This window comes from Armigeres subalbatus, chromosome 3, assembly GCF_024139115.2.
Source record: "Armigeres subalbatus isolate Guangzhou_Male chromosome 3, GZ_Asu_2, whole genome shotgun sequence".
In the NCBI taxonomy this organism is placed as follows: Eukaryota; Metazoa; Arthropoda; class Insecta; order Diptera; family Culicidae; genus Armigeres; species Armigeres subalbatus.
This window is the reverse complement of record NC_085141.1, coordinates 47,102,550-47,128,656: the sequence shown is the minus strand read 5'-3', so window position 1 is coordinate 47,128,656 and position 26,107 is coordinate 47,102,550. Positions and strand designations below refer to the sequence as shown.

The window sequence follows — 26,107 nt, the reverse complement described above, 5'->3', positions numbered from 1 at the left end:
GGCCGTCAGACGGCCTTCCGGATAATCCGGAACGTCCATAAAAATGGTAATTTTGAGAAGTTTATCCTAGAGCAGCGCAATTTTTTGTAAACTATCTCTGACGGCGAAATTCGAGTTAATACACAGCTCCTACTCTACTACGACAGCAGTGGCCAACAGGCGGCCTTCCGGAAAATCCGGAACATCCGTAAAAATGGTCATTTTGGTGAAGTTCGTCCTACACACCCAAAAATTATGAATATTACAGGTGATGTATTTCAATAAAATGACACAAAACCATATAACATAAACAGAATCGTATATTTTTCAATGTCAGATGATTTAAAATTATATGTCACGGAACCTAAACACAGCACCCGCTGCAACGCACCTAACGCACCAGCAGTTAATGACTTGATGCAGTGAAATACTTGTTCAGTGCAAATCGTGGAACCAGTTTTACTTCGATCATCCCTCTTTCAAGAAACGGAGATAGCTGAGTGGTAGCGTGCCGGGCTCTCACTCAACGGACTTATGTTCGATTCTCGTACTGATCAATCAATTTTTTTGTCAATAAAGTTGTGATGTAAAATTAAAGTACCACCTAATTTTACGTCAAAAATGACGCTCGTATATGTCGGTGTCACAGCACCTAAAATTACACGATTATTTTTAGGTGTGTAGAACAGCGCAATTTTTCTGAACCATTTCTGACGGTGATTTTGATGAAAATCTCAGCCATTACTCAGCTATGACCACAGGTGACCACCAGATGGCCTTCGGGATAATCCGTGACCGTAGAAATGATGATTTTAGAAAGTTTTTCCTAGAGCAGCGCAATTTTTTCTAAACCTTTTCGGACGGTGATCTTGGAGATATTTCAAAGTCTTAATCAGCTATGACTGCACGCGGCCACCAGGCGGCCTTCCGAATGATTTGGAACTCCCGTAAAATGGTCATTTTGGATGGTTCGTCCTAGAGTATTTTTTTCTAAGACATTTTTTGATAATGGTCTTAGTGTTAATTCACAGTTCTTACTCTGCAACGGCCGCAGGTGGCTACCAGACGGCCTTTCCGCAAATCTGGAACGTCCGTGAATGATCGTTTTGTACAGTTCGTCCTAGACCAACGATTTTCTTCTAAACCATTTCTGATAATGACCAGGAAGTTAGTCAATGCTCTTTACCATTAAATATTGCTTAGAGTTTTCCACCTTCGCCAAAGGTATAATAATACCCCAACATATATGTACTAAGCAAACAAATGAATAACAAATTCTATCATAATAATACCTAAATAGTAGTCATTGATGATAATAACAACATCAGGTATTCGAGAGATATTGGTCTGATTTGGCCAAAAAGAAACTATTTCAGCTAAAAAAAATTGTTGGGATGTGATAGGACGCAAAATACGGAATTCTAATTGGATGTAAGAAACAAGTTTTTCCTGCATTTCTAATTCGAGCAGTTACTGTTAGACTAGTCAAGTACAGGACTGAAATGGAAACGCTACGGAAATCCATTACCTGTTCTAACGAATATTGTTTCATGGAGAAATATACAAAAGATACAAAGTAGGCGAATGAAATGGGCCTGAGTATATGACTACCAAGCACACTTTTCTGAACACATTGGTTTTCAAATCCCAAATAACTGTAAATGATGGCACTTTCAAATCCCACATATCCTGAGATATCTAACAAAACTGGTTGATCCATATACCACCACCCAACGAATGTAATCCAAACTAAAAAGTTTTTCAGAATAATAATTTTCATCCTCGAGCAGCTGTGAAGAAGAACTTCACAATATTTCAACATATTGGTGTCCAATCCCCGAACAACTTTGTAGAAGACGGCAATTTTCAAAATCCTCCAGATATCCAAGATATCGAAGAACCGATATCTCATATGCAGTAGCACCTCCTTGCGGATGAATTTTAAATTCTTCAGTTTTTCAACATATTGGTTTTCAGTCCTCGAACAATTTTGTTGAAGACGGCAATTTTCTAAATTTCACAGATCCCGAAATATCGAACTAAACTGATCTCTCATATACACGAGCGCCGCCTTACGGCTCAATTCTGAACTAAACAGTTTCTCAACATATGGGTTTCCAATGCTCGAACAACTTTATAGAAAATGTCAACTTTCCAAAACCAATAGATCCTGAGATATCAAACCAAACTGATCTCTCATATACAGTAGCGCCACCTTGCGGATGAATTTCAAACTAATTAGCTTCTCAACATACTGGATTCCAATCGTCGAACAACTTTGTAGAAGACAGCAACTTTCTAATTCCCACAGATCCCGAGATATCTAACCAAACTAATAACTCATATACACTAATGCCGTCTTACGGCTGAATTCTGAACTAATCAGTTTATCAACATATTGGTTTCCAATCCTTGAGCAACTTTGTAGAAGACGGAAATTTCCTAAATCCCATAGATCCCGAGATATCGAACCAAACTGGTATTTTCATGTACACTAGCGCCGCTCAGCGGGAGAATTCTAAATCAATTGTTTTCCTTGGCTCATTGGGCCGCATGGGATTATAGATGGATTTCGATTTTTTCAGAGTTTTTAGAGTTTTTAGAATTTTTATAAGAAACATTGCGCCATTTATTGAGAAGATGGACTATTTTCACCGTTGTTCCGTTGGTTCCGGATCTTCCAGGGCCAGCAGAAGATCCATTGGACTTAAAAAATGTCCTCAATGAGAGTATATATCCCCTTCATTATTTTCCCGAAAAAATCACGTTGATATCAATTTAAATGGCTTCATTATAACGGATTTTAGGACTATTGTACTTTTTACAACACGCGAGTTCTCATGTTATGAAAGTTGAAGCGAGTTGCGGAAGGTTAAGCGGCGTTCCTTCTTCTGGAAAAAGGCGCGTATGGTGTCTCCGTTCCCGTCTACAGCGTTTCACGTTCTGCCGGGTCCCTTACTGCAGCACAACCGCCCGCGTTGCGTACAATGCGGCCTTATCATCATCAGTAGACCTCTTCATGTTTTCAAAAAGCACAAAAATTCAATCGGTCAGCCCAGCCTCACAATTCTTATGTTAAAATATGTCTCCTTTCAAATTTTCAGCTAATTCGCATAATATTTCGAGGTGCCTCAAGTCGATTTAGTGTTTTTGGGCTATTTTCATCAGTGCTTCCGGAGTGTAGACTATGCAGACTCCTGCAGCACTACGATACCGAATCCACGGTTCTTGAGCACATCGTCGAGTATGCGTATGCTCCCGATAAAGTTGAGAGATTTGCAGTTCCATGAACGGAGTTTCCAATCGCTAGTCCCTTTCTGTTTCTGTAGTCCACGCCGATTATTCCGTCCGCATTATCTCGCTGATTATTTGTTGCTGATTTTTTTTTTGATTTGGGTTTGAATCCAAAAGAGAATTAAAAAGTCTCTCACTTATCGTCTCTGTATATGCAAACCCTGTCCGTTGCCCAATCTAATACTTGAAATCTAACCATTTCTTTGGGATATGCACCATGCATAGCTTCGTTAATCGGATTGACCATACGTTGTTTTGAGGGTGAGGTTGGGTTTGACGTCGAAGAAGAAATTGTTTTAACTTTTGAATTTGATAAAAAAAATTCAGTTTGGCGCGCGGTACAGTGAGACAGCATTTGCGCGCGTGGCGATATTCGATGAAATTTTGTTTCACTATATATTTGATGAACATTGTCAAATAAACTAATCGCGTGCCAGTGATGATAATTTGTCGGTTCTATACTATTCCCCAGAAAACCGTTCCCCAGAAATCCATTTCCCAGAATGTACCATTCCCCAGAAAACCATTCCCCAGAATGTACCGTTCCCCAGAAAACAGAATATATAGATAAACATGATCTCATTTTCTTGTTTTCTTACAAACATTATTGCAAGACCATAATTAAAATCATTTGTCTTGATGAGTTGGATGTGCAATGGCCATTGTGGTAATTATTAGAAACTATAGTTTCAAATACAATGTTCCTTTTAACATAATGACCATAAGGTGCCCGTCAAAGTAAGCTTCCAGCCAGAGTAGACGCGCCTACGCGACGTCGCGCGAAAATTGCGCGCAAAGGAATAACAATCAATAATAAGGAGCTGTCAAATCGTATGGACGCTTTCCTTCGCATTGCATTTCGTGTCTACTCTGGCCGCACCCTAACTGTGATATGCGATGCGACGCGACACGACTCACGCGAAGGAATAACAATTATTATCAATGGACTGTTAAACTGCACTGTCGTGTCACGTCGCATAACATCACTCTGAAAAATCTTCACGTCATATTTACCTGAAAACAAATGTGGTTCTCATCCACCATACTTTTCACGTAAGAGTGACCTGAATGACATGTAACCTGAACAAAGTTTAGCTTCGTTGAGTTACGTGATTTATCCGGTGAATCTGACTGGATTTTCCAGTACTAATGACGTGAAGTTTGAAAGTAGTTACGTGTTTGATCAGGTGAACCTTACGTGAATTCTACGTACCGGTTACGTGAACTTTTAGTGAAAGCTACATGAAATCAGGCAACCACTACATGGTTTGAAATATATTGCAAAAATGTTTTTTTAATGAATACAAAATAAGTTAGTGACGCCCGCAGCCGTAAAACGGAGACCTCTTCGCATGTTGATGTGTTGAAATGCATTTGATGCAGAACGATGTTTTTATCATTAGACAGAGAATGCTGTCATTCGGCCATTACGCTTCGAAGTTATCGCTAAAACACTGTTGGAGAACAAATCAAAGTTACTGATGAATATCGAATGGAATTTATCAGATTTGTTCTGAAATGATGAAACTATTCTTTCTCGGAAATTGCTGATATTTCCGCTGTAAAATCATTCAAAAAGTAGTCCACCCTTGGAAGACTAAAATCTGGAATAACATTTCAAATTAACGCTATCGAAAAACTAGAATTTCTATCTTCATGTAGCTTCGTCTTCTTCCATATCACTACGAATCTTATAAATTTCATCCGACTTCCGTTGATATTTTTTTCAAAATCCCCGCCTAGTTGCACCTGAAATATCGCTTACTTCTGCGAAGCCTAAATATGTTTAGGTTATGTGTAATTCATTCGTACGTGAGTGTCAAGTCAATCTCACGTGAAAAGTATGGTGGATGAGAACCATATTTATTTTCAGGTAAATCTGACGTGAAGTTTGTTTACAATGCTGTTTTTCTGCAAATACCGAAGCTGCAATCACACGAACACAATCTCACTTAAATTGTTTACGAGTACATACAAACATATTCACCATGATTTTTAGTACAAGTTACGTGAATTTCAGGTGAACATTACTAACATCACGTAACAATCGTCGTTTGTTCAAGACAGATCAGTTACGTGATTTTTCACGTGAATATGACGTGATGATTTTTTAGAGTGATGGTCACGTCTATTATGACTTCACCCCAAAACAGAAAAAAAAATCTTCTTATTTTGAAGCATGCCTTGATTGAGGAATCAAATAGGGACCCACGCATTTGCCCGGAATAAGGCAATTAAGTCAATGATTCCTTCTTTTAAAACGCGCATTTTCCCTGTATAGGGTGTCTTTAATATGTTTGTGCTACAAACGCGTTTGTCCATAATAAGGCCCAAGAATATAAAAATGAGTGAATAATTCCTTCTTGAAAGGCACGAATTTGCCCGAAATATGCGCATTTGCTCGGAAAAAGGCAAATGAGTGATACATTCTTTTGACTAACACATTTGCCTGAAATACGCCTTCTTTCAAATCACGCCGCACGGCGAACCATGAACCATATGCTAATATTCATTAGTTTAAATTTGCAGACTAAGGGCCGATTTCTTCACCTCCGCTTAAGCCTTAAACCAGGTTTAAGTGTATGGGTAAGCACCGCTTAAGAGTTAAGCGGAGGTGAAGAAATTGGTCCTAAGGGCATCTCTTTGTATAACATAATCTATTATATCAGATTGAACTGTACTTCTTTGTAGTTCTCCCCGAGCCGTTCTTTTTATTCCAGTTTTTTAGTTGCCAAAATCTTTTTTTTTTCATAGCATGAATCTTTTTAAAGGTATGAAAAAAAATCTGGGATATGTTGCATTCTGGGGAATGGTTTTTGGGGGGAATGTTTCATTCTGGGAAATGGTTTTCTGAGGAATTGTACATTCTGAGGAGTGGTTTTCTGGGGAACGGTTTTCTGGGGAATGGTTTTCTGGGATATGGTTTTCTGGGGGATGTAACAGAATCTAATTTGTCAGTGATTTTTTTGCTTCCAAACATGTACATACATACCTTCTAATTGTTAATTTAATGTTCTTCCCCTAACAGTTCACACGAGCACAGAGACTATCATCACAAAGAGCATCACAAGGAATGGAATAGCAAGGAGAGACAAAATGGTGACAAGAACCCAGATTACAACCGACAGGCTGATAATGAAAGACCATCAACTTCCCACGAAAAATCTACTCAGAAGCAATACCACAAGGAGAACGATAGCCGACAAGATAGCGACGAAAGCCGAGAAGTGTCGTCCGGAGATCGTGATCCTCGCTACAAGGATCGGAAACATAGCAAAGAGCGGAAAGACAGCAAGGAATGGAAAGACCGTAGGAAGAACGGCGACCATCCTCACAAGCGCCGTGATAGTGATGAACGTGACGATTCCGGGGAGGTGTTTGATTCGCAGCAGCATCATTCGGAGGAGCATAAGAAGTACCACAGTTCAAAGGAGGAACATCATCGCGACAGGAAGTATGATGAACGAAAGCCTCACCACGATCGCCGTCGGGATGGGGACGATGACGATGATGATGACGACGACGACGATGATGACGATCATTATAAGCGGCGAAACAAGGATAAGCATCACCGCAATGGTGATGACTACCGTAAGCACGAACAGATGGAGTGGCACGGCAAAGGGCACAAGCACAAGAAAGACGATCATTGGAACAAGCACGAGGACAGGAAGTGGCATGAATCGAAGGAAAGGCGACGATAGGCGTCGACCAAATTTTAGATGTGATTGAGATTAGGTGGTATTTTGAGAAGGAGGAGGCGAGTTCGGAATACCGGAATGTTATATTCATAGCTATAACAATATTTTAGAATCTTATTAAGAGTAGAGCAAAAATAATTGAAAAATAACATAAATCAAAGAGTAATTCTATGACGTGAAACATGGTTTGAATAAGCCATTATATCCTTCAATAGATGGAAAAAATAAATTTAAACGAAGTAAATTCCCAGTCAAAGTAGGTGTTTACTGAAGCTACTTCAATTATTAAAGGAAAAGAAATCTCCAATTATCTTATTGCATATATTTTATTATTCACTAATAAATCTTTACACAGTAATAAGATACACGATTACGAATAATAATATTAATTATAACGTCACGATCAAGATGATGGTTTTAATTATCCGTATTTCTTCGTTCTTTACAACCGCATTCAACTGCTTATGTTTGCTTCTCGAATACAATTAACGTTAGCTTTTTTTTTAACTTTTTGGATGACACACATAGGGCGAAAGCTTTCTTCCTGTCTGTTTCTGTGTCGCAAATTGTGGCAGGATCGCAAAAAAGAAGAATAATATTAACACTTCATCAAAAGTCTTGCGCATAGTCGTAATATCAACATAAAATACGATACGGATATCGATTAATGCTGAACAGCGCCATAAGCGCTATAAAGCAAATTGCATACGAAGGAAATCTAGAATAAAGTATCTAGTATTCCGCTAATTCAATCTTATTCTTAATTCAGCGATTCTGATGGGATCATTATCCAACATTTTTGCGACCCTTCCATAGTTTAAGCCGTGGATGTACAACTTTTTGTTTGTGAGTGAATTTTGTTTATTTCATGTTATCAATAGTCGATTAATATTCCTATTTAATAATACCAACAATATGTTTGCTTGCCCTCAATCGGGTAGATTTTAAATTTTGAACGAACGCGACTTTATGGCAAACCAAGCATCCGAAGAAAATTAGTGCTATACTTCTTATCATAGCTTAATCCTTTTGAATAATTATACATATCCTAATTTTATTCGTCTAACAAGGAATGCAGTGAGTTACGCATGAAATTAGAAGGCAAAACGCGGGAAAACAGAAAAAATAACATGTTCTTTGGACCCATGGATCTACGTACGTACCGAGTGCGCCTCGAAGAGTAGCGGTGCGCTGAACCTATAAGAGTATAAAATTAAGACAGCTTTGTCAACCTTGTTTGTAACATAACGATAGTTTCGAAGCTCAGAATCCTGCTGGTGCTGTTGCAAAACACGATTGTGATGAGATTCATTTGCTAGGAGCAAATGTCGAGGTTGTCTGAAAGAAGTAAGAAAATCCCATCATAAATAGGCCAAAAAAAATCCGGCGATCAAATCTGATCAAATCGGCTGACAAAAATAACTCAATGGTTTCCATGCAATGAAAAAATAAAAACTTGCCAGTTCCTTTCCATCACTTCGTTACACGATGAAGGGTCTTACATGGCATAGCATCAACATAGAGATCACAATCAGTAACTCACGATTACCTCGTTTGAACGCAACCAAACTTTAATCATGAAAATAATTTTGCTTGATGCTTAGTTTTATAAATTATGTAATCGCTGACTAGTTCTATTATCTATTTAACTTATTCTTTTCATTAATCTTCTTCTCTTGTACCTATTAACCAAATTCCCAAGTTTTTCCATTGTTATGTTTGTCAACACCAATTATATCAATCTTCGATACAATCGATTAGAAGTCGTAGTAGAGAAATTGCTTACCTCTTAGAAATATAGTGGATATTTCCGATATCCAGTTCCAGTCGGGTAGCTCCGATCCGAAATATAGGTAATATTGCATAATAAGAGGATTACTAGAGTATCGATAAAATATGAAAAAGCACTAGACTGCTTTCCAGCCAACAGAGGAAAACGAAAATTCCCTACCGCCGCCCCGGCATCGGAAACCAGCATCCTACTCGAGCGAGTTAAGCGTCAGCAGCTGTTTCAGCACCTTCGTTTGGGACGTCTCCCGGATTTCGCCCGCCAGGAACATTTCGTCCACCACCGTGTAGACCTTGTAGAAGTTGAACACCAGATCCAGCTCGCAAACGTTGTGGAAGTACTCGTTTAGCACCTCGACGAAGTTGTGTATCGCCTCCAGATAGCACAAGTTGTTGTCGTTTACGTCCACGCAGATGCAGAAATACAGCCCAGCGTACCTTCGGTACACAATCTTGAAGTTCCGGAACTCGACAAAGTTTGTGTGCTTGGCGTCGCGGACCGTCACCACGGCATGTACTTCTTCGATCAGTTTCTGTTTTTCGTCGTCGTCGAAGTTCATGTACCATTTGGCCAGCCGAGTCTTTCCGGCACGGTTCTGGATCAGGATGAATCGGATCTGCAAATAGGTTTTGATAGTGCCATCAACAAAATTTCCGAAAGGGAATCCCGAATCAAAACAAACTCTTACCATCTTCGATGTTCTGTGGCTGCAGACGCGGTGGTACGATTTATTCCCTGATTTCTCGATTATTGTATGTTCTAGCACTACAACGGGACGTTTAGCCGATATCGTACTATTTTCTAAGCAATGAATAGGAAATCCGTTCGCGTAAGACTTTTTCTCTCGATTACTTCCCCCAGATCAGATCGGATCGAAAAGATAAAAAAAGTGACTGACGTTCGTCCAAAAATGACACCCACTTAGCGCTGCCAACATCACAACAAAAAAAAACAATGTTCTGGGGGTGCTCGATTTTTTTGTCGTCATTCATTTTTATATTTATGATTCCCATAACATATAAGGTTATTTTTTTATGTGTAGGGTAAAATCAACCCCGTGGCAAGACGTGCTTTTCAGCGTAGCGAACATCTTCATGAATATGTCCAGCATACATTTTGAAAAGTACTTCTCCCGAATCGTGCGTTTACAAGCAACTACATTTTATCCAAACTATTGTTGGCTACATATTTTCAAATTATTCAAAAATAATACCAGCTATTATGGGCATGTAAATATAATCCTAAAACATCTTTCTGCACACCATTTATTTCATTTCAATTTCACTATTGAATGTTGTTCGAATTGCATCCCCGGACCATTTCAACTGTGATGCTCATCACAGTATAAACAATAATAATATCTTTTGTTTGATTCGGAGCGGAGAACAAGTTACGAAATATGATTTCGTGTAGCGTTTGATTTCACCTATCGATTCACTCCAATTTGTTAGTTTATTATATTCCGTGTATAGTAGAAAATCGAAAATTTGTTTTCAATAAAATGAAATATCTGCAGTTATCAGACGTCGCAACTCATTTCTGATTAGTGCGCATGATAGTACATCCATGCGTGCATAATGCGCACTACTAATGAAATATTTCAAAATGTCGCGACTCGCGTCGCAGCGCGAGTGCTCAATCGCGCGGTCCGGTTTGGTGCCGGCCCGACAATATTTTATCATCAAATAACATAATTCCCATGGTCAAAGATGGAAATCTTGCAAATTATTTCGAAAACAATTTTCAGATTTAACCAAAACAAATAGTAAACAAAACACATAATGTTTATTTTCGTACAATAACAACGGACGGTAATGAGCTACCGTCCGTGGACATGGTGGCTATTGTCAAACCCCTTGTGGTAGTATAGGACGCCAGGGGGGTGGGTAAAATGCCCAATAGTGGACCCCCTAGTAGCGAAATTTTGCTTTTCTTGGCATAAGGAGTGGAAATTTTCAAAATAATAATTTTGCGTGGTATCTAATATCAAGCTCTGCATTAGCAACCCTATAATCAGAGACCGGCGGAGTGAAAAAAAGTCGAAATGGCAACGTATGAAAATGCATGAAATCGTGAAAATAATACTGGGAGCACTTGAACTTTTAGCTTGCTTCTTATGGGAGCAAAAAGTAAACAAGTCGAATTGGAACCGCTTTTGACGGTTCGATTGGAAACAAGATGGCGTCTTTGCCGATCTCTTATTCTAGTATTTCTACTCTGCATCTCCTCTTCACGATACTTACATATAACACTCAAATACTCGACGTTATTCTTTGAAATTAACATTGTAAAGTTGGACTAAATTTAGTAGACCCCCTGGGGGTCCATAATAGGAAATTGCTTCCCTATAGTTGACACAGTTGACACTTCATTTGATTTTCATGTTTCGTTTCGGGACGTTCTTCTTCCCTATTATGGACCCCCCAAAATATTCCTATAATGAACACTCTCGTGTTTATTTTTTATAGAATTGTAAAAAATCAACTAATTTTACTTTCCATAGCATTTTCAATGCATGTAATCAAATCATAGGACTGTAAGGTAGGTTCTCCCGATGGAATTTTATAGCAAAATGTTTTCATTGTGTTGTATTAATGAAAAAATGACTGGAGGGTCCACTATTGGTTGGGGGTCCACTATTGGGCACTTTACCCTATTTTAGATGTGTTGCGGATCGAAACATATCCATTTTTATGCTTTTATGTTGCTGAAAAATTATTCTTGTTCATTTTCAATTTTGACAGTTTGTTTCTTGATTAGTTTTTTGTTGATTGACGCACGAAGTGCAAAAATACAAGAAAGTCCCGTTGACTCAATTTGGAAATTGGGAAAAGTGAACGCTGGATCAAGATTGCCAATCCCGTCAAGTAGTCCGAATGTGCTGCTGCTGACGGTCACGAAAACTTTAATTTAAGGACCGCCATTTATATTTATGCTGTCAATACTGCTCCGATGTACACTCAAAAAAATATACACGCTACTATAAAGTGTTTTGCACTTTGATTTGCCCTACTGGTCAAACATGTGGAACTCGAGTGCAAAACACTTTAAGTTACTCAGTATGCCACATATTCGTTTGAATAGCAAAACACTTTCGGCAGAAGTGTTTAATACTTGAGAAAAAATTGTCTCTACAGTGTATTAAGAATGGTATTGTATTGAAATCGAAAAGTATTATTTTTAATTTGCAACAGAAAAGCCTTTGAAAACGAATGTTGTTACTGTTCGATTGCCATATTTTCAATATTCCAATTTAAATTCATATTCGTAATAAATGATATAAAAACCGTGTATGACAATTCCATTTAATTTTTATTTACCAATATTTCAAGAATTATATATAATATTTTAATCTATAATGTATTTACACAATCCAACTACCTTCATGTGGTCGGGGTTCTGCCAAATCGCTACATGCGGCATTTTGACTGGCGTTTTCACAACTTTCCGCCGGGTACTACAAAGAGAGAGACATTTTTACAATACATATGATGATTGCCTATTTAATTTAGGTAATTTCTACCTACCTTAAAGCTACACGCAATATGTTCATCTGCACTCTGGTCACCTCGTCATTTCCCATCAATATTCGATTTCTGAAAATAATAGCATGTGTTGATAACATTATTAACTTTTTATGGATAACATTTTATTATTTCTACTTACTTCCTGATAGGAATATCTTCTTTTTAATTGGCTTGATGGAACTAATTAAGGATACCAATAGTATTGTATATCCGGTAATGTTGTAAGCAATAATTGGAGCAATGCAATAACTTCAAGGTAAACTTTTAACACTTTACTTCAATTAGATATGTACAATGATATGTATAAGATATATATAAAGTACATATGTATATGTATACCTTTTCCAAGGGGTCAACCACTCGGCACAATGTGCCCGCGGCACAGTATGGCACACTTTCGGCACATCTGGGCACCCTTTCTAGTTTTGACACCTGAGCTTTCAGTGTCAAGCACGAATGTCAAGTGTTTGAAATGAAACAAAAAAGTCATAAACAAACACAAAACCAGGAACTAATAACCGGGACGTCGGAGTCCCGAAGAACCGATGTGAAATTCATGCAACCCATGATGAGCTGACGAGACCAGCACCGCCAGAGGCGCTAGTGTATTTTACTCAAATTATGGTAAATTTATTTTAAAGTGTTTGCTGTGAGTTTTGACAGATTCCTTCTTTCTCTTTTCGAAAATCAAGACGTCATGTTTTGACGTGAAAATGACTTGTGAAAATTTGGCCTCCGGTTCGGTTTTGTGTTGATTTATTTAATAACGATTACCGGTGAATTCGCGAGGAAAATTGTTTATTGTTGTTAAAGTTTACGTGTGATTCGAAAGTTTGGAACGGGCCCGAGACAATAAGGAATCCGGTTGCATTCTGTCACACTGTATGGGTCTGGGAAAGACTTTGCAAGTGGTGACCTTATCACATACGCTGCTCGCTAGCTCGGAAGTAACCGGAGGTAAACGGATATTGGCCATCTGTCCCGAGATCTGTCCGCTACAGTCGACTGTACTTGGGTTAATGAGCTCCGGATCTGGATGAAACTTGTGAAGAAGGACTAGGGCTTGTTTGCCATTGCCGGGGCGGGCGATTTTAAGCGTTTTCCATCGTCGATCAAAATCTTGAAACCACTGGCGCCTTCTCGGAATCTCTCATCTTGGACCAAACAACCGCTGGACAAACACGCCGTTGTCGCTACCTCACAGCTTTCTCGCCATGATCGATTACAATCGATTACGATTACATTTTAAGCGCAAAATCATAATCGCCAACAATGCTAACGAACGCGGCTCTCATCACCAAAACAGTCACTAACGTCGATTCCGCAATGCACGACCACAAATCAACCGGCTCAGGCGCAAATCAACTGAAACAAGGGTAAACTCGAATTAGTCAAGTACATCCGGATGAAGTCGCGACGGATTGGCAAGCATTATGACCAATCGCTTATTGCAACTAGACAGCCAATGGACTTCAAACCGGGCATGAAGCTGGAGGTGGTGGATCGCTAGAATCAAATGCTCATTCGGCCGACAACGGACGTGGCCACGGACGGGTGCAACATTAAAGTATGCTTCAATGATTGACCAAATTTTACCACTTACTCTTCTGGATCGAGGACTATAGCTCGGACATTCACCCGATGAACTGGTGTAAGAGGACCTACCGTCCAATCGAATTTTCATGAGGTAGGGTGACAGCTTGCTGCATAATTTGGAACAATTCTAATTTCAATAAAATGTTTTTTGTTACAGATCATCGACCTGCGTGTATTAAAAGCATCTGTAAAGTTTTATTCTGCCTGGGAAAGGGGAATGCCAAATTTCTAACGCAAACAACTGCACAACAGAGTAGCGGAATGTATCACACAATACAGGAATCTCTTTTATTTAATTATGTATTTCGCAAATTTCTTCAGAAATTCCAAAGGAAAACACTATATAATCCTTCCCTGAATAAATTCCCCGGGAAAATTTCTAAAGTAATTGTAACAATGTTTTCCTCTGTAATTTCTGAAGAAATTTGCCAAATAGTTATATTGAAGACAGTGATTCCTGGAATCAGAGAAACAACAATCGAAGAATTTCTCCGAGAATCTAGGAAGCATTCCATCAGGAACCTAAGTGGACTTTGAAAAGATTCCTCTGAGAATTATGGAACCATTTCTGTGAGTTTTCAAACCGTTTCCTCCTTGAATTCCTTCAAAATTTTCAACGGTAATTACACTGGAATTTTCTACTGAAATTCATTAGATACCTAATTGGAATGTGTTTGGGAATTATTCCAGGAATTATTTCGAAATGTTTTTAATGGTCCCTTGGTTTCCGTATCCGTGAATCCTTCGAGAATTGATTCAGGGATTCCTTCTATAACTCCTCCGGAAGTTCCTCCAAGAAATCCTCCGGTGATTTCTCCTGAAATTTCTTCGGAAGTTCCTTCAGAAATTCTTCTGGAAGCACCTTCTAGAATTCCTCCTGAAATTCTTTCAGAAATTCCTTCAGGAGTTTCTACAGGAATTTCTTCAGAAGTTTCCTCGGGAAGTCGCTCGGGAGTTCCTCCAGCAATTTCTTTGAGACTTCCTTCGGGAATTCCTTCGTGAGTTCGTCCTGGAATTTCTTTAAGACTTGCTTTCGAAGGGGAATCCTGTCCCATTGTTTCAAATTAAAAATTGGCCAGATCCAATCGGATCGGACTATGGGATCAAAAGTTATGGCCAATAGAGTAGAGTGGGGTAAGAGTACGCACTTAGTTTTTAATCGATCATGTGGCTCTTATGAAGCAAGCTTCTGCATATCAAATCAATGTTAATGATTCATATACTCTTCCTATATGTTACCTAGCGGAAAAAATATTGAAATTATTGAGATTCGTTTTAGTAGAACCCTTATTGCAAGACAAGTAAAAAAACGCACCCCACCGGTGGGGTAAGAGTGCGCATCGGGTGGGGTAAGAGTACGCATTCATCCAATCATGTGCTTTAAGTATATATTTACACAAATAAGAGTTAATAACATTTAATTGATGCTTAATGAACATTTATTAGGGAATGTTTAAAGATTACGTAACTCTTAAAGAGGGAGGGGGTCCTAGAAATGTGCACTTTCATACGAAAAACCATTGTTACTATTGTGTCGCCAGCACTAAATTGTATTCCGACTTCCGACGTTTTACTTCCGAACTTACTTCCGACATCATGAACGTCAGAACAAAATTTGAACTGGCTACCAACACATTGTCGGAAGAGCGTTCGGAAGTATGGAAATCGACTTCCGAACTTCAATTTGGTGCCAGCGACGTTGTCAGCGACAAAACAAGCTCGACTTTGTGACAGATAACACCATGCAGTGCTGCATATTTTATTTTTCCGTGTGAATCTCGTCGGAAGTGGGCCTTGCTGCCAGTTAATCAGCGTCATACAAACAGTTTTGGTCTAAATGCACAATATCAAAGCTACAGAGGTAAAAATACATCAGGTTTCACGTGGCGTAAACAAAAGAATTCTCCTTAAAGAAGCCCACCAATCACGTAGCGTAAAATTTGGCTATTTCATTACCCCTCCCCTTATCTTACACATTTTGTATGAATCCTATAAAAATTATATGGATCGTCATACATCACCGCTCCCAGCTGAGCGTTGCATAATTTATGGATGTTTCTTTTGATTAAATGAAATTATCATTTAGATGAAATTGTGTTTTCGTACTATGTTTAGGTGTACAATGAGTACTAATACAATTTCATTATTTCGCTTCAGTACTTTGTTCGCTAAGTCCTTTCTAACACCAAATTACTTCAACTTATCCTTAAAACTTGTGATAATTATAGATTTCTGTCTCTTTTTTCGTAGTTGTGGATCTTTACGCTTTGGAAGTAGTCTTATTTCGGCCGTATATACGGGTTTAACATCAGAACTTGAAGATTCACATGCGTACTCTTGCCCCACTCGTTCCTGCGTACTTTTACTCCACAGTCCCAAAATTTATTCAAGTATTCAATTCAAGTTTTATTCAATTCAAGTATTCAAGACTGAACTCGCCTTATAGTAGACCCCCTGGGGGTCCATAATAGGAAATTGCTTCCCTATAGTCTACACTTTCATTTGATTTTCATGTTTCGTTTCGGGACGTTCTTGTTCCCTATTATGGACCCCTCAAAATATTCCTATAATGGAGACTCTCGTGTTTATTTTTTATAGAATTGTAAAAAATCATCTAGTTTTACTTTCCATAGCATTTCCAATGCATGGAATCAAATCATAGGACTGTAAGGTAGGTTCTCCCGATGGAATTTCATAGCAAAATGTATACATTGTGTAATGTAATAATGCAAAAATGGCCGGAGGGTCCACTATTAGGGTTGCTGACGTTTAATCACCTTTCTCTTTCAAGCGCATACGAAGGATAGGGTTTGTTTTCATCGGGATACGTTCCCCGATGAAAACAAATCCTATCCTCCCTATGCGCTTGAAAGAGAAAGATGATTAAACGGCAGCAAGCTCTATTGGTGGGGGGTCCACTATTGGGCACTTTACCCTATATAATAGGTTATTGAAATGGTATAATGTTCACCTGCACACTCAGGCAAAACGCCTATCGAAGTTCATTAATTTACCTTATGAAAATTAGCCACAAGGAATCGGTTTGAAAAACATAAGGTAGCCTTATAGACGAGAATGAACTGGGGATGAACTAGGTCCTTATTAAACGAGTATGTTGGTGTACGAGTTCCATCGAATAACCTTATGAAATATCATAAGTTGATTTAATGAAATTCTTACTATATTAATATATTATAATCCATATTTTTCTTCGTAGTATTTTTTAAGACAAAGTTGTTTCTATTTCATGTTTCAAATATTGCCTTTATTTATCAATAGTCTAGAAATACATCCTGTATCCAATGTTCTTGGTAATTTGTTTTTGATTTCTTTTGTTACATTTATTGCCTCATTTGTAATGTTATTCCTAGAAACCTGGGTGCTGCGGATAGAGCCGCTTTTCTGCTCTCAAGCGAGTAGAGGGATATTTTGAAATCAATCCCATAAGCAAAATTATTTTGCAGTTACTTGGCTGTCAAACATTTCCCGCTCTTCGAATTTCTCTCTCCATGCTGCATGAAGGCGCACAAAAGCGCGAGACTCTACATGACTTTACGATGATTTACATGCATTCCTGATCCAATCAGCTGTTGAATCAGGTGAAATTTCGTAACGAGTGCTTTTTAATCGCATTCCTACTAATTTTCATCTCGAAATATAATGTGAAAACATTTGTTACAAATAATACAAAACTCAATCTAAGTTTATTTTTATTTTTTCCCAAATAATAACAATACTTCTCAATATAGGATCTAAAACGAACATAACCACAATCTTAAATGTTTGGCTCCGGCACAATAGAAAAGTTTGGCTTCAGTTTGACAACCAAATCGATTCTATTCGCACCACCCAGCTAGAAACTAGTTTTCTTGTTACTCCTCGACTTCTTACTTATTAGTGCTGTTCACTCTATTTCAGTTCTCTAAATGTGATATATTTAAAATGCCTTTTCGACAAAACAGCACACATTCATATTTTCGGTTCCAATGAACAAATGATTTAGAATCAATTAAAATAATTTAAACAAATTTTACGTTTTCACTGTATTTAAACTTGTTCTACACGAACGAGTAAATTTTGCAAAATTCTCTATTAGAAATGTTCTTTGTTTCGCTATTTTACCTACGACTGATTACTTTTTCCGTGTGCGGCATAGTTGTCCCATTCGTAAAAAGACTGAATTGAGGAAAATGCATTTTAAAATTTTAGATTTTTTCGCCCAAAACATCAATACAGTGGACGTTCGATAACTGCAAGTCATTTAACTGCAATGCTTTTTAACTGCAATCCGATAGTTGCAACAGTTTTGCAGTTATCGGACCGCTAAACTTCAAACTGATGTCAAACTCAATGACAGCTGCATTGCGCTGCACATTTAGATGCACTTTTATTGCATCTGACGTCGATTGACAACTGTTTGACGTCTAGAATGCGTTGCAGTTATCGAACGGCATTCGTTAACTGAAAAGTAAACATTTTGCAGTTATCGAATGGCTACTGTATTTTGCGTGTACAACTTGGTGTACAATATATTTTAAATAAATGTTCCACATGTATAATACATTAACTTACACCACCTGTCGATTATTTATAACCATACCTGTTTAGTTTTGATGAAATATTGGGTGGGACTGTTATGCCGCAATTTATTAACTAAATTGACTGATTATCAGCAAACCAGTCCCACTGTCAGTTCACCTACTATGCCAAACTTCGATATTTGGAGATTCAATTAAATATAATAAGATAAATATGATTCGACTGAAGTTACTAGACAAAAAAAATAAAAGTTGCCTTAAAACTAGGGACCAGACAAACAGATGTAACAATCTATAAATGTTCTTCTTAGTCAAAATATAATAAATATGCAATATCACACGTACCACTTTTTTTCCTTTAGCGCAAAGTAGTTAATCTTAAAATATGCTCTTCAGACGGTTTGTTGTTACTATACAATGGATTTCACAAAAAAATATTTGTTCGTTTGTCTGTGGCAATATGTAGCAATCATTTTGTCAGGAGACTGAACAAGAGTGAATTGTTCATGATAGGGTAAAATGCCCAATAGTGGACCCCCTAGTAGCGGAATTTTGCTCTTCCCGTCATACGGCTTAGAAATTTTCAAAACATTAACTCTGCTTGATATCTAACAACAAGCTCTGCATCCCTTCTTCACGATACATACATAAAACACCCAAATACACGACGTTATTCGTTGAAATTAACATTTTAAAGTCTAACTGAATTCGCCCTTTAGTAGACCCCCTGTGGGTCCATAATAGGAAATTGCTTCCCTATAGTCGACACTTCATTTGATTTTCATGTCCCGTTTCGGGACGTTTTTTTTATTTTATTTGCTTATTATCTAATACATGCATTCATCTCTTAGACTAGGTCTTCCGTGTTTTATTAACACTATCATCCTTATTTGCTATGTTACTTTTTAGTTATTATTAATACATTTCAATTGCCTCTGGCAGTTAGAATTTTTCCTCTGGTTGAATTGAACCATGTAGTAATTACAATGTTTTCAACTTAAACTAAACTTAACCTAATTTATACTAAGGGTACAAGGAGTTAATCGTTGCAATAGAAGATTGCAACGATTTTTGTCTAAAATTGGAAATTATTTTGTTGGACATTTGTTGCAATGTCTCAATATTAGAAATTCTATGAAGTTCATTGGTACTATACCACGGAGGCAACTTCAGAATCATTTTCAAAATTTTATTTTGAATCCTCTGAAGTGCCTTCTTTCTGGTAGTGCAGCAACTAGTCCATATTGGCACAGCATACAACATGGCTGGTCTAAAAATTTGTTTGTAAATCAAAAGTTTGTTCTTAAGACAACGTTTTGATTTTCTGTTTATAAGTGGATCACTTAATATATTTGTTACATTTGGCTTGAAGGCCTCCAATGTGATTTTTAAAAGTTAATTTTTGATCTAGCAGAAGTCCTAAATATTTAGCTTCGCTAGACCAATTAATTGGAACCTCATTCATAGTGACAATATGTCTGCTAGAAGGTTTCAAATAAGAAGCTCTCGGCTTATGTAGGAAAATTATAAGCTGAGTTTTGGAATCATTCGGGGAAATTTTCCATTTTTGCAAGTAAGTGGAGAAAATATCCAAACTTTTTTGCAATCTACTACAAATGACACGAAGGCTTCGCCCTTTGGCTGAGAGGCCCGTGTCATCTGCAAAGATTTTTGACACCCTGGTGGTAAATCAGGTAAGTCAGAAGTAAAAATGTTATACAATATGGGCCCCAGTATGCTGCCTTGGGGGACACCAGCTTTTACAGGTAATCTATCAGATTTAGAATTCTGATAGTTTACCTGCAGTGAGCGATCTGATAAATAATTTTGGATCAGTTTAATAATGTACAGAGGAAAATTAAAATTCATCAATTTTACAATCAAACCTTCATGCCAAACACTGTCAAATGCTTTCTCTATATCAAGAAGAGCAACTCCAGTCGAATATCCTTCAGATTTGTTGAGCCGAATTAAATTCGTAACTCTTAATAACTGATGAGTGGTTGAATGCCCCTGGTGAAAACCAAATTGCTCATCAGCAAATATAGAATTGTCATTAATATGAACCATCATTCTATTTAAAATAATCTTTTCAAACAGTTTGCTTATTGAAGAAAGCAAACTGATTGGGCGATAACTAGAAGCCTCAGCTGAATTTTTGTCCGGCTTCAAAATTGGAACAATTATTACGAAAACTGATCCTCTTTGTTTCAAATTCAACTACATCATTGGTGTTCTGTTGAGAATCACCTACCGATACATTCATCATCGTATTCTGTTGGTCGTCGATGTTGGTTTTGTCTCCGGAGTAATCAGCCACTTCATATAATTTGATTAGCTAATTACATATTGCGAAATATTGCACTGTATATGATCAACATGTTTACAACGTTCGCGAGCCATCTTGTGGAGCAGTGTGTTGTCTTCGATTTCTGGTTTGTTCACGTCGATGCCCGGCAGCAGGAGGAACAGCTCCAAAAAGTTTGCCAGGTTCGTCGCGCACATGTATGATATGGACGTCCTTCTGCTTCGTTCTGTCGACTTGGAAGACAGTGCAATGCCGGTTTCTACGATGTCACGAAAGACCTATAGAACTAGCTAACTTAACGGAACCACGTATGTACACCCTCAGCAGAATAGTTTTGTGTTTGTTTATGTCAGTTTTGTTTCTTTTCAAACACATGACATCCTTGCTCAGCAGTAAAAACTTGAAAGTGTGCCCATATGTGCTGTGCCGCGGGCACATTTTGCCGAGTGGTCCCTTGGGAGGAGGCGAATGAACTACGAGTTGCTTGCATGATCTGCTGGGAGAACAATCCATCGTTCACACCGTAAAAATCGGACGACTGCGGTGGGCCAGGCTCGTAGCCAGAATGTCGGCGGAAACGCGGTGAAAATGGTTCTCGACAACCATCCGACGTGCACAAGAATGCGAGGTGTGCAGCGGGCAAGGTGGAAGATGTCTTGCGGACCCTCCGTAGACTGCGTGGTTGGCGACGTGTAGCCATGGACCGAGCCGAATGGAGAAAACTCTTAAGTACTGCATAGACCACTTGACACATCGGCCTTAGTCTGAATGAATAACGAGCACATTTTAGCATAGGATTGTGTATATATATACAGGGGTATACTGCCGTGAATCGCATATTTGTCCCATATGAGTATGAAACCCAGCAAAGATGGGACAGATATGCGATTCACTGCAGTACATGTACTATATAATGAAATTGACCGAAGATTAGATAAGCATTTTCCTCTAATAATGAAATAAATACTTCCTTACACTCTTACAGTGATTCATATTCCATGGGAAATTCAATAAAATATAGAACTTAAATTCATAAAAGGGCTGGAATAAATAACTACTTAAACAATGATCCGAAACAGATTAAACTCTGACCGGACTGTTCCGGTACCCGTCCAACATAATCCTGTATCCGGGCTAACTGACCTTGCAGAACCGTCGCCACCACGGCACTAAATTCCACTTCCGGCTCGGAAGCCGAGACGGTCGAAATCGAAATCGCAGTGGCCGCCGGTCCGGACTCTGATCGATCAAAACCCGTTCCACTTGTGGTTCGAATCGGACGTGTACAAGCGTCTCTGTTGGCAGCTTCATCCGCGGAACAGTCTTCGCTGCCGACTCGTGTATCCGCCGGCGCTGGTCCAATTTCTGCTGGGTGAACAACACCCGGTCACAGCCCCCCACGTTGCAGACGTATTTCCGGACTCCTCCGTGTTTAGATTTGACATGGGCCATCAGATTACGGTCGTAGTCGTAAATTTGGCACATCCGTCATACGGCACTAAAACACTTCCTGCTCTTTGCCGCCCTCGTGACGCTTCTGATGCACCTGGATGTGAGCTTTGTGGTTCTTTTCGATCATAAATGACGCACTGATACAGTCATGCGCTGCAGCTTCCGGTGAGCGATGCATCCAACGCGTGAACTCCGACGTACACTTCTGAATGGCTTGGTTTGTCTGATAATGTCGCAATGATTTCATGAAACAGGTTCACTATGTTCACATCGTGTGGATACTGCCCAGTATGGTGGAACCGGTGGAACAGATGTTGCTGCTCGCCGCATTCGTCGTAGATCCATGATTTGCCAAGAACGTCCTTCAGGTCTTGGTGCCGTCGCATGGCGCTCGCTCGGTGGCGAAGGTTTTGGTGCAAGAAAGACGTTTGCATCGAATCTGGTTGGATGTGGATTCTTTGGTGTTCCGGATGTGGTGATTCAAATGGCTCCGGTTGGTGTACTCCTTGGCGCAATTTGGTTCCGGAATCCGGACAGCGAACTCTTCACTCAAAAACTCGAAATTATAACAAAGTTAATGTAATGACAGATTGGGAGAAAAAACATAAAAAAAACATCGATGCTGTGAGTTATGTGTGCACGGAAAAGAATCATGCGGGAAACTGATAGCTGACAGCGTCTGCTTAGTGTCTTTTCAGTTGTATACCTAGGACTCCTACACACCGAATGAGATTTAAGCGCAACACAAGAAAATTCCGAGTGCCAGATCCCGGTATTAGTCCCTGACAAAACACTTTGCTGAATACTGATGGTGCTCCGCAATCTCCGTTAAGTTAACTAGTATCTATAGGTTTTTCAGGACATCCTGGAACACGACATTAAATTTTAACTGTCTTCCAAGTCGACAGTGGGCGACAGAACGAAGCAGAAAGACGGCCATATCATGTATCTTCCCGACGAACGACAAACTTTTGGGAGCTGTTCATCCAGCTGCCGGGCATCGACGTGAACGAACCAGACAACATACCGCTTTACAAGCTGGCTCACAGACGTTTGAAAACATGTTGATCACGAAATGCTGGAGTTTGGCAACTGGTAACAATCTCGGGTTCATTTCATGCATGAAGGCTGTACTCCAAGGAAGGATTCGATGTGTTAAGCTGCTACTATTCGCTGTGGATTCTCCGTCACTCCGATAGAGACAAACACCGGCAGGAGTTTTGAAGCTGAGCAGTGGGTCCGTTTTTATAAGAAGACACGTGTGACAAAACGATAGAACAGTATTCGGGGCACGGCTGCTAAATAAGTCAGCACCCTGTGGTAAGTGGTAACATTATATTGTGCATCCCGAAGGCTGGTTTACAGTTCAGAAACGTATCACGGAATTTTGCTCCCATGCATTTTTGAAGGAGTAGGATTCAATTCACAGGATTTGGGCACGGAAAACAAAATTCCCGCATCTTTAAAAATACATGTGAGACCAAATCCTGTGACACGTTTTCCAAACTGTAAACCAGCCTTAACGCACTGTGACCGGAAGCAATAGCATCGCGAAACAAAACGGCGTACCAAAAGGGGATTCGTTCCAAATTCCTTTCCTTATTTCCATTCAACTTTTTCTTAGAATTTTTGTTTGTTCTTTATTTAAGTGAGTTTTTCTCAGAAGACGAACAAGACGAAAGAAGTGGACGAAAACTACATCGAGGATTTGATAAACTATTCCTAATCGGTCATAAGCTGCGAATTCCACTACAAGTGACATACGCCAACAGTAATTCGCTAATCAAAGTGGCTGGTTGCTCCGGAAGTGATACCAACAGGATATGATGATGAGTGTATCAGTAGGCGATCCTTAACAGTACCGACTGCGCCACGAAGCAAAGTGAAATATAAATCTACACCATGCACACCAATATACCCAAGTATCATCATATGCGGAAAAAAAATCTTGATACCAATGCTGTAATTGAATTTGAAAGAAGAGGACTCACGAAGTCTTTATTAGACTGGAGGAAGTGTAAAGAGCGTTTGCCTTGCATTCGACAGATTTTCCATGGGGTCCATTGCAAATTTTGTGCTAGCGTATCAAATCATCTCAACGAGGAACTAAACATGCTAAATAGCTTGTAACCCTATATTTATTCGAAGAATTTAAAAACAAATTAGAAATAATTTTTAACTTACATTCTCTGAAAAACGGCGCTAAGAAGATTGAATTTCCAGTGCTTATTAAATTCCTTGTCCGTCGGTTTAGGGAAGATATCTTCTTCTTCTTCTTATTGGCATTACATCCCCACACTGGGACAGAGCCGCCTTGCAGCTTAGTGTTCATTAAGCACTTCCACAGTTATTGACTGCTACGTTTCTAAGCCAGGTTACCATTTTTGCATTCGTATATCATGAGGCTAGCACGATGATACTATTATTCCCAGGGAAGTCGAGACAATTTCCAATCCGAAAATTGCCTAGACCGGCACCGGGAATCGAACCCAGCCACTCTCAGCAATCAGCATAGTCTTGCTTTGTAGCCGCGCGTCTTACCGCACGGCTAAGGAGGGCCGCTTAGGGAAGATATATAATGGGTAATTTTCAACCCACCTCCTCCCTATGTCAACTTTTTGTATGAAATATCTGGAAACTTTGTATGGACCGTCACACGTCGGTCAACCACTGTCTGCTTCTCATTTAGTCACAACAAGTTTAGTCTCATTCCGCCACAACCCTCTGTCTTCTCATTTAGTCTTGCCATCCCTTGAATCATTACGTTACCTTAGCCAATATGAATAAACTCTACTCAAATATCTGTGAAGATTCAAAGATATTTGCACCAGTACGCTGAAAGATTTGATTTAAGAGTATTTATTTATTCAGGTTTGTACTAATGACACACTGGGTGGTATTCGTACCATGGTACAAGTTGTACCACTAGTGTGTTATCTTGTACCATGCCGCCACTTTGATATTTCCTCCCGAAGTTGTTGAGAGGGTGCTTTTGGTCCGGGACGACAATCGGAAGCATCAATTTCAGTTGTTGCATTTAGACAAACGGTTCCGCATTACTCGACAAGGTATACTCGGCGATGTATCGTTCCGGAGCACTTCCGAAAAGATTAGGCATGGGACTCCGGTTCAATGGTCGTCGATGGGATATGACGGAGGGTTGATGGTCCGAGTTCGTGCGGCTGCTAATTAGCTGGAGATTCCCCACGGTCGTATAATAGCGCTGGCAGAGGATGAACGTGCATCGGTAGCTGGATCGGTAGTGAATATTCGGGATTTATATTGCATTCATACAGAGTGGCAGCAACATATATTGCCTAATACGGAGAAAGGTGAAAACGGATTATATAAATATATTCGCAAGGCTGATTAATTCTAAGAAACTTACTTGTGGGAATAGTAATACGCCGGTAGCTTTTGTGATGATAGCACCCGGTTTCGATGATAGTGGCAGCGATGATTCAGTTGTTAATTTCCCGCACCACATGGGTGAAGCCAAGGTTGTCGAAATATTAGACATATTTTTATGTTTTCCTGCGTGTTTTTTTTAAACTTCCTACGGTTGAATACGGAATATTTCAGCTGCGATTAATGTTCCTTATCGGAAATTCAGAAATTCCTGTTTTTGTTATTTATTTACACATTTTTCCCGTGATGCCAAATAGGTAAATATAAAAACCAGTGCCGCCAGAAAAATTATTATTTTATAATCGGCACACTTCGGCACAGTTAACGGCACAGTGGGCACAATTAGCCATTCTGAAAGTGTGCCGAGTGGTTTACCCCTTGACCTTTTCCGATACAAACATGACCCCTAAATTAAAGAAATATAGAGACATCTGTTATTTTTTATTAAACAGCGCATTGCACTTTTTATTGAAACCATTCGATATTATCACAACAACATTTTCTTGGTGAACTGG

The 26,107-nt window shown here is 39.1% G+C and overlaps 2 protein-coding genes, 2 long non-coding RNA genes and 1 pseudogene across 5 annotated transcripts in view; 2 read left to right on the top strand and 3 right to left on the bottom strand.

Annotated features, from left to right (window-relative positions):
* The window catches only part of LOC134224530 (uncharacterized), a 29,639-nt gene extending 22,409 nt beyond the window's left edge, over positions 1 to 7,230 (top strand). For both annotated transcript variants that reach the window (XM_062703906.1, XM_062703907.1), the window contains exon 4: positions 6,302 to 7,230. In XM_062703906.1, the coding sequence (XP_062559890.1) occupies positions 6,302 to 6,977 (676 nt within the window). In that variant the 3' untranslated portion in view covers positions 6,978 to 7,230. The remainder of the gene's footprint in view (positions 1 to 6,301) is intronic.
* The window catches only part of LOC134228018 (uncharacterized), a 593,534-nt gene that overhangs the window by 476,016 nt on the left and 91,411 nt on the right, over positions 1 to 26,107 (top strand). The window lies entirely within an intron of this gene.
* On the bottom strand, positions 7,282 to 9,678 carry LOC134224531 (AP-2 complex subunit sigma). Its single transcript, XM_062703908.1, has 3 exons — positions 9,452 to 9,678; positions 8,761 to 9,379; positions 7,282 to 8,312 (listed from the first exon to the last, which is right to left on the bottom strand). The coding sequence occupies exons 1-2, from the start codon at positions 9,452 to 9,454 to the stop codon at positions 8,954 to 8,956; spliced, it is 429 nt and encodes a 142-aa protein (XP_062559892.1). The 5' UTR covers positions 9,455 to 9,678; the 3' UTR covers positions 7,282 to 8,312; positions 8,761 to 8,953.
* LOC134219789 (transcription factor IIIA-like) lies at positions 21,034 to 22,909 on the bottom strand (annotated as a pseudogene).
* On the bottom strand, positions 24,291 to 25,936 carry LOC134220761 (uncharacterized). Its single transcript, XR_009982044.1, has 3 exons — positions 25,573 to 25,936; positions 24,954 to 25,501; positions 24,291 to 24,421 (listed from the first exon to the last, which is right to left on the bottom strand). It is a non-coding gene; the product is annotated as an uncharacterized LOC134220761 (long non-coding RNA).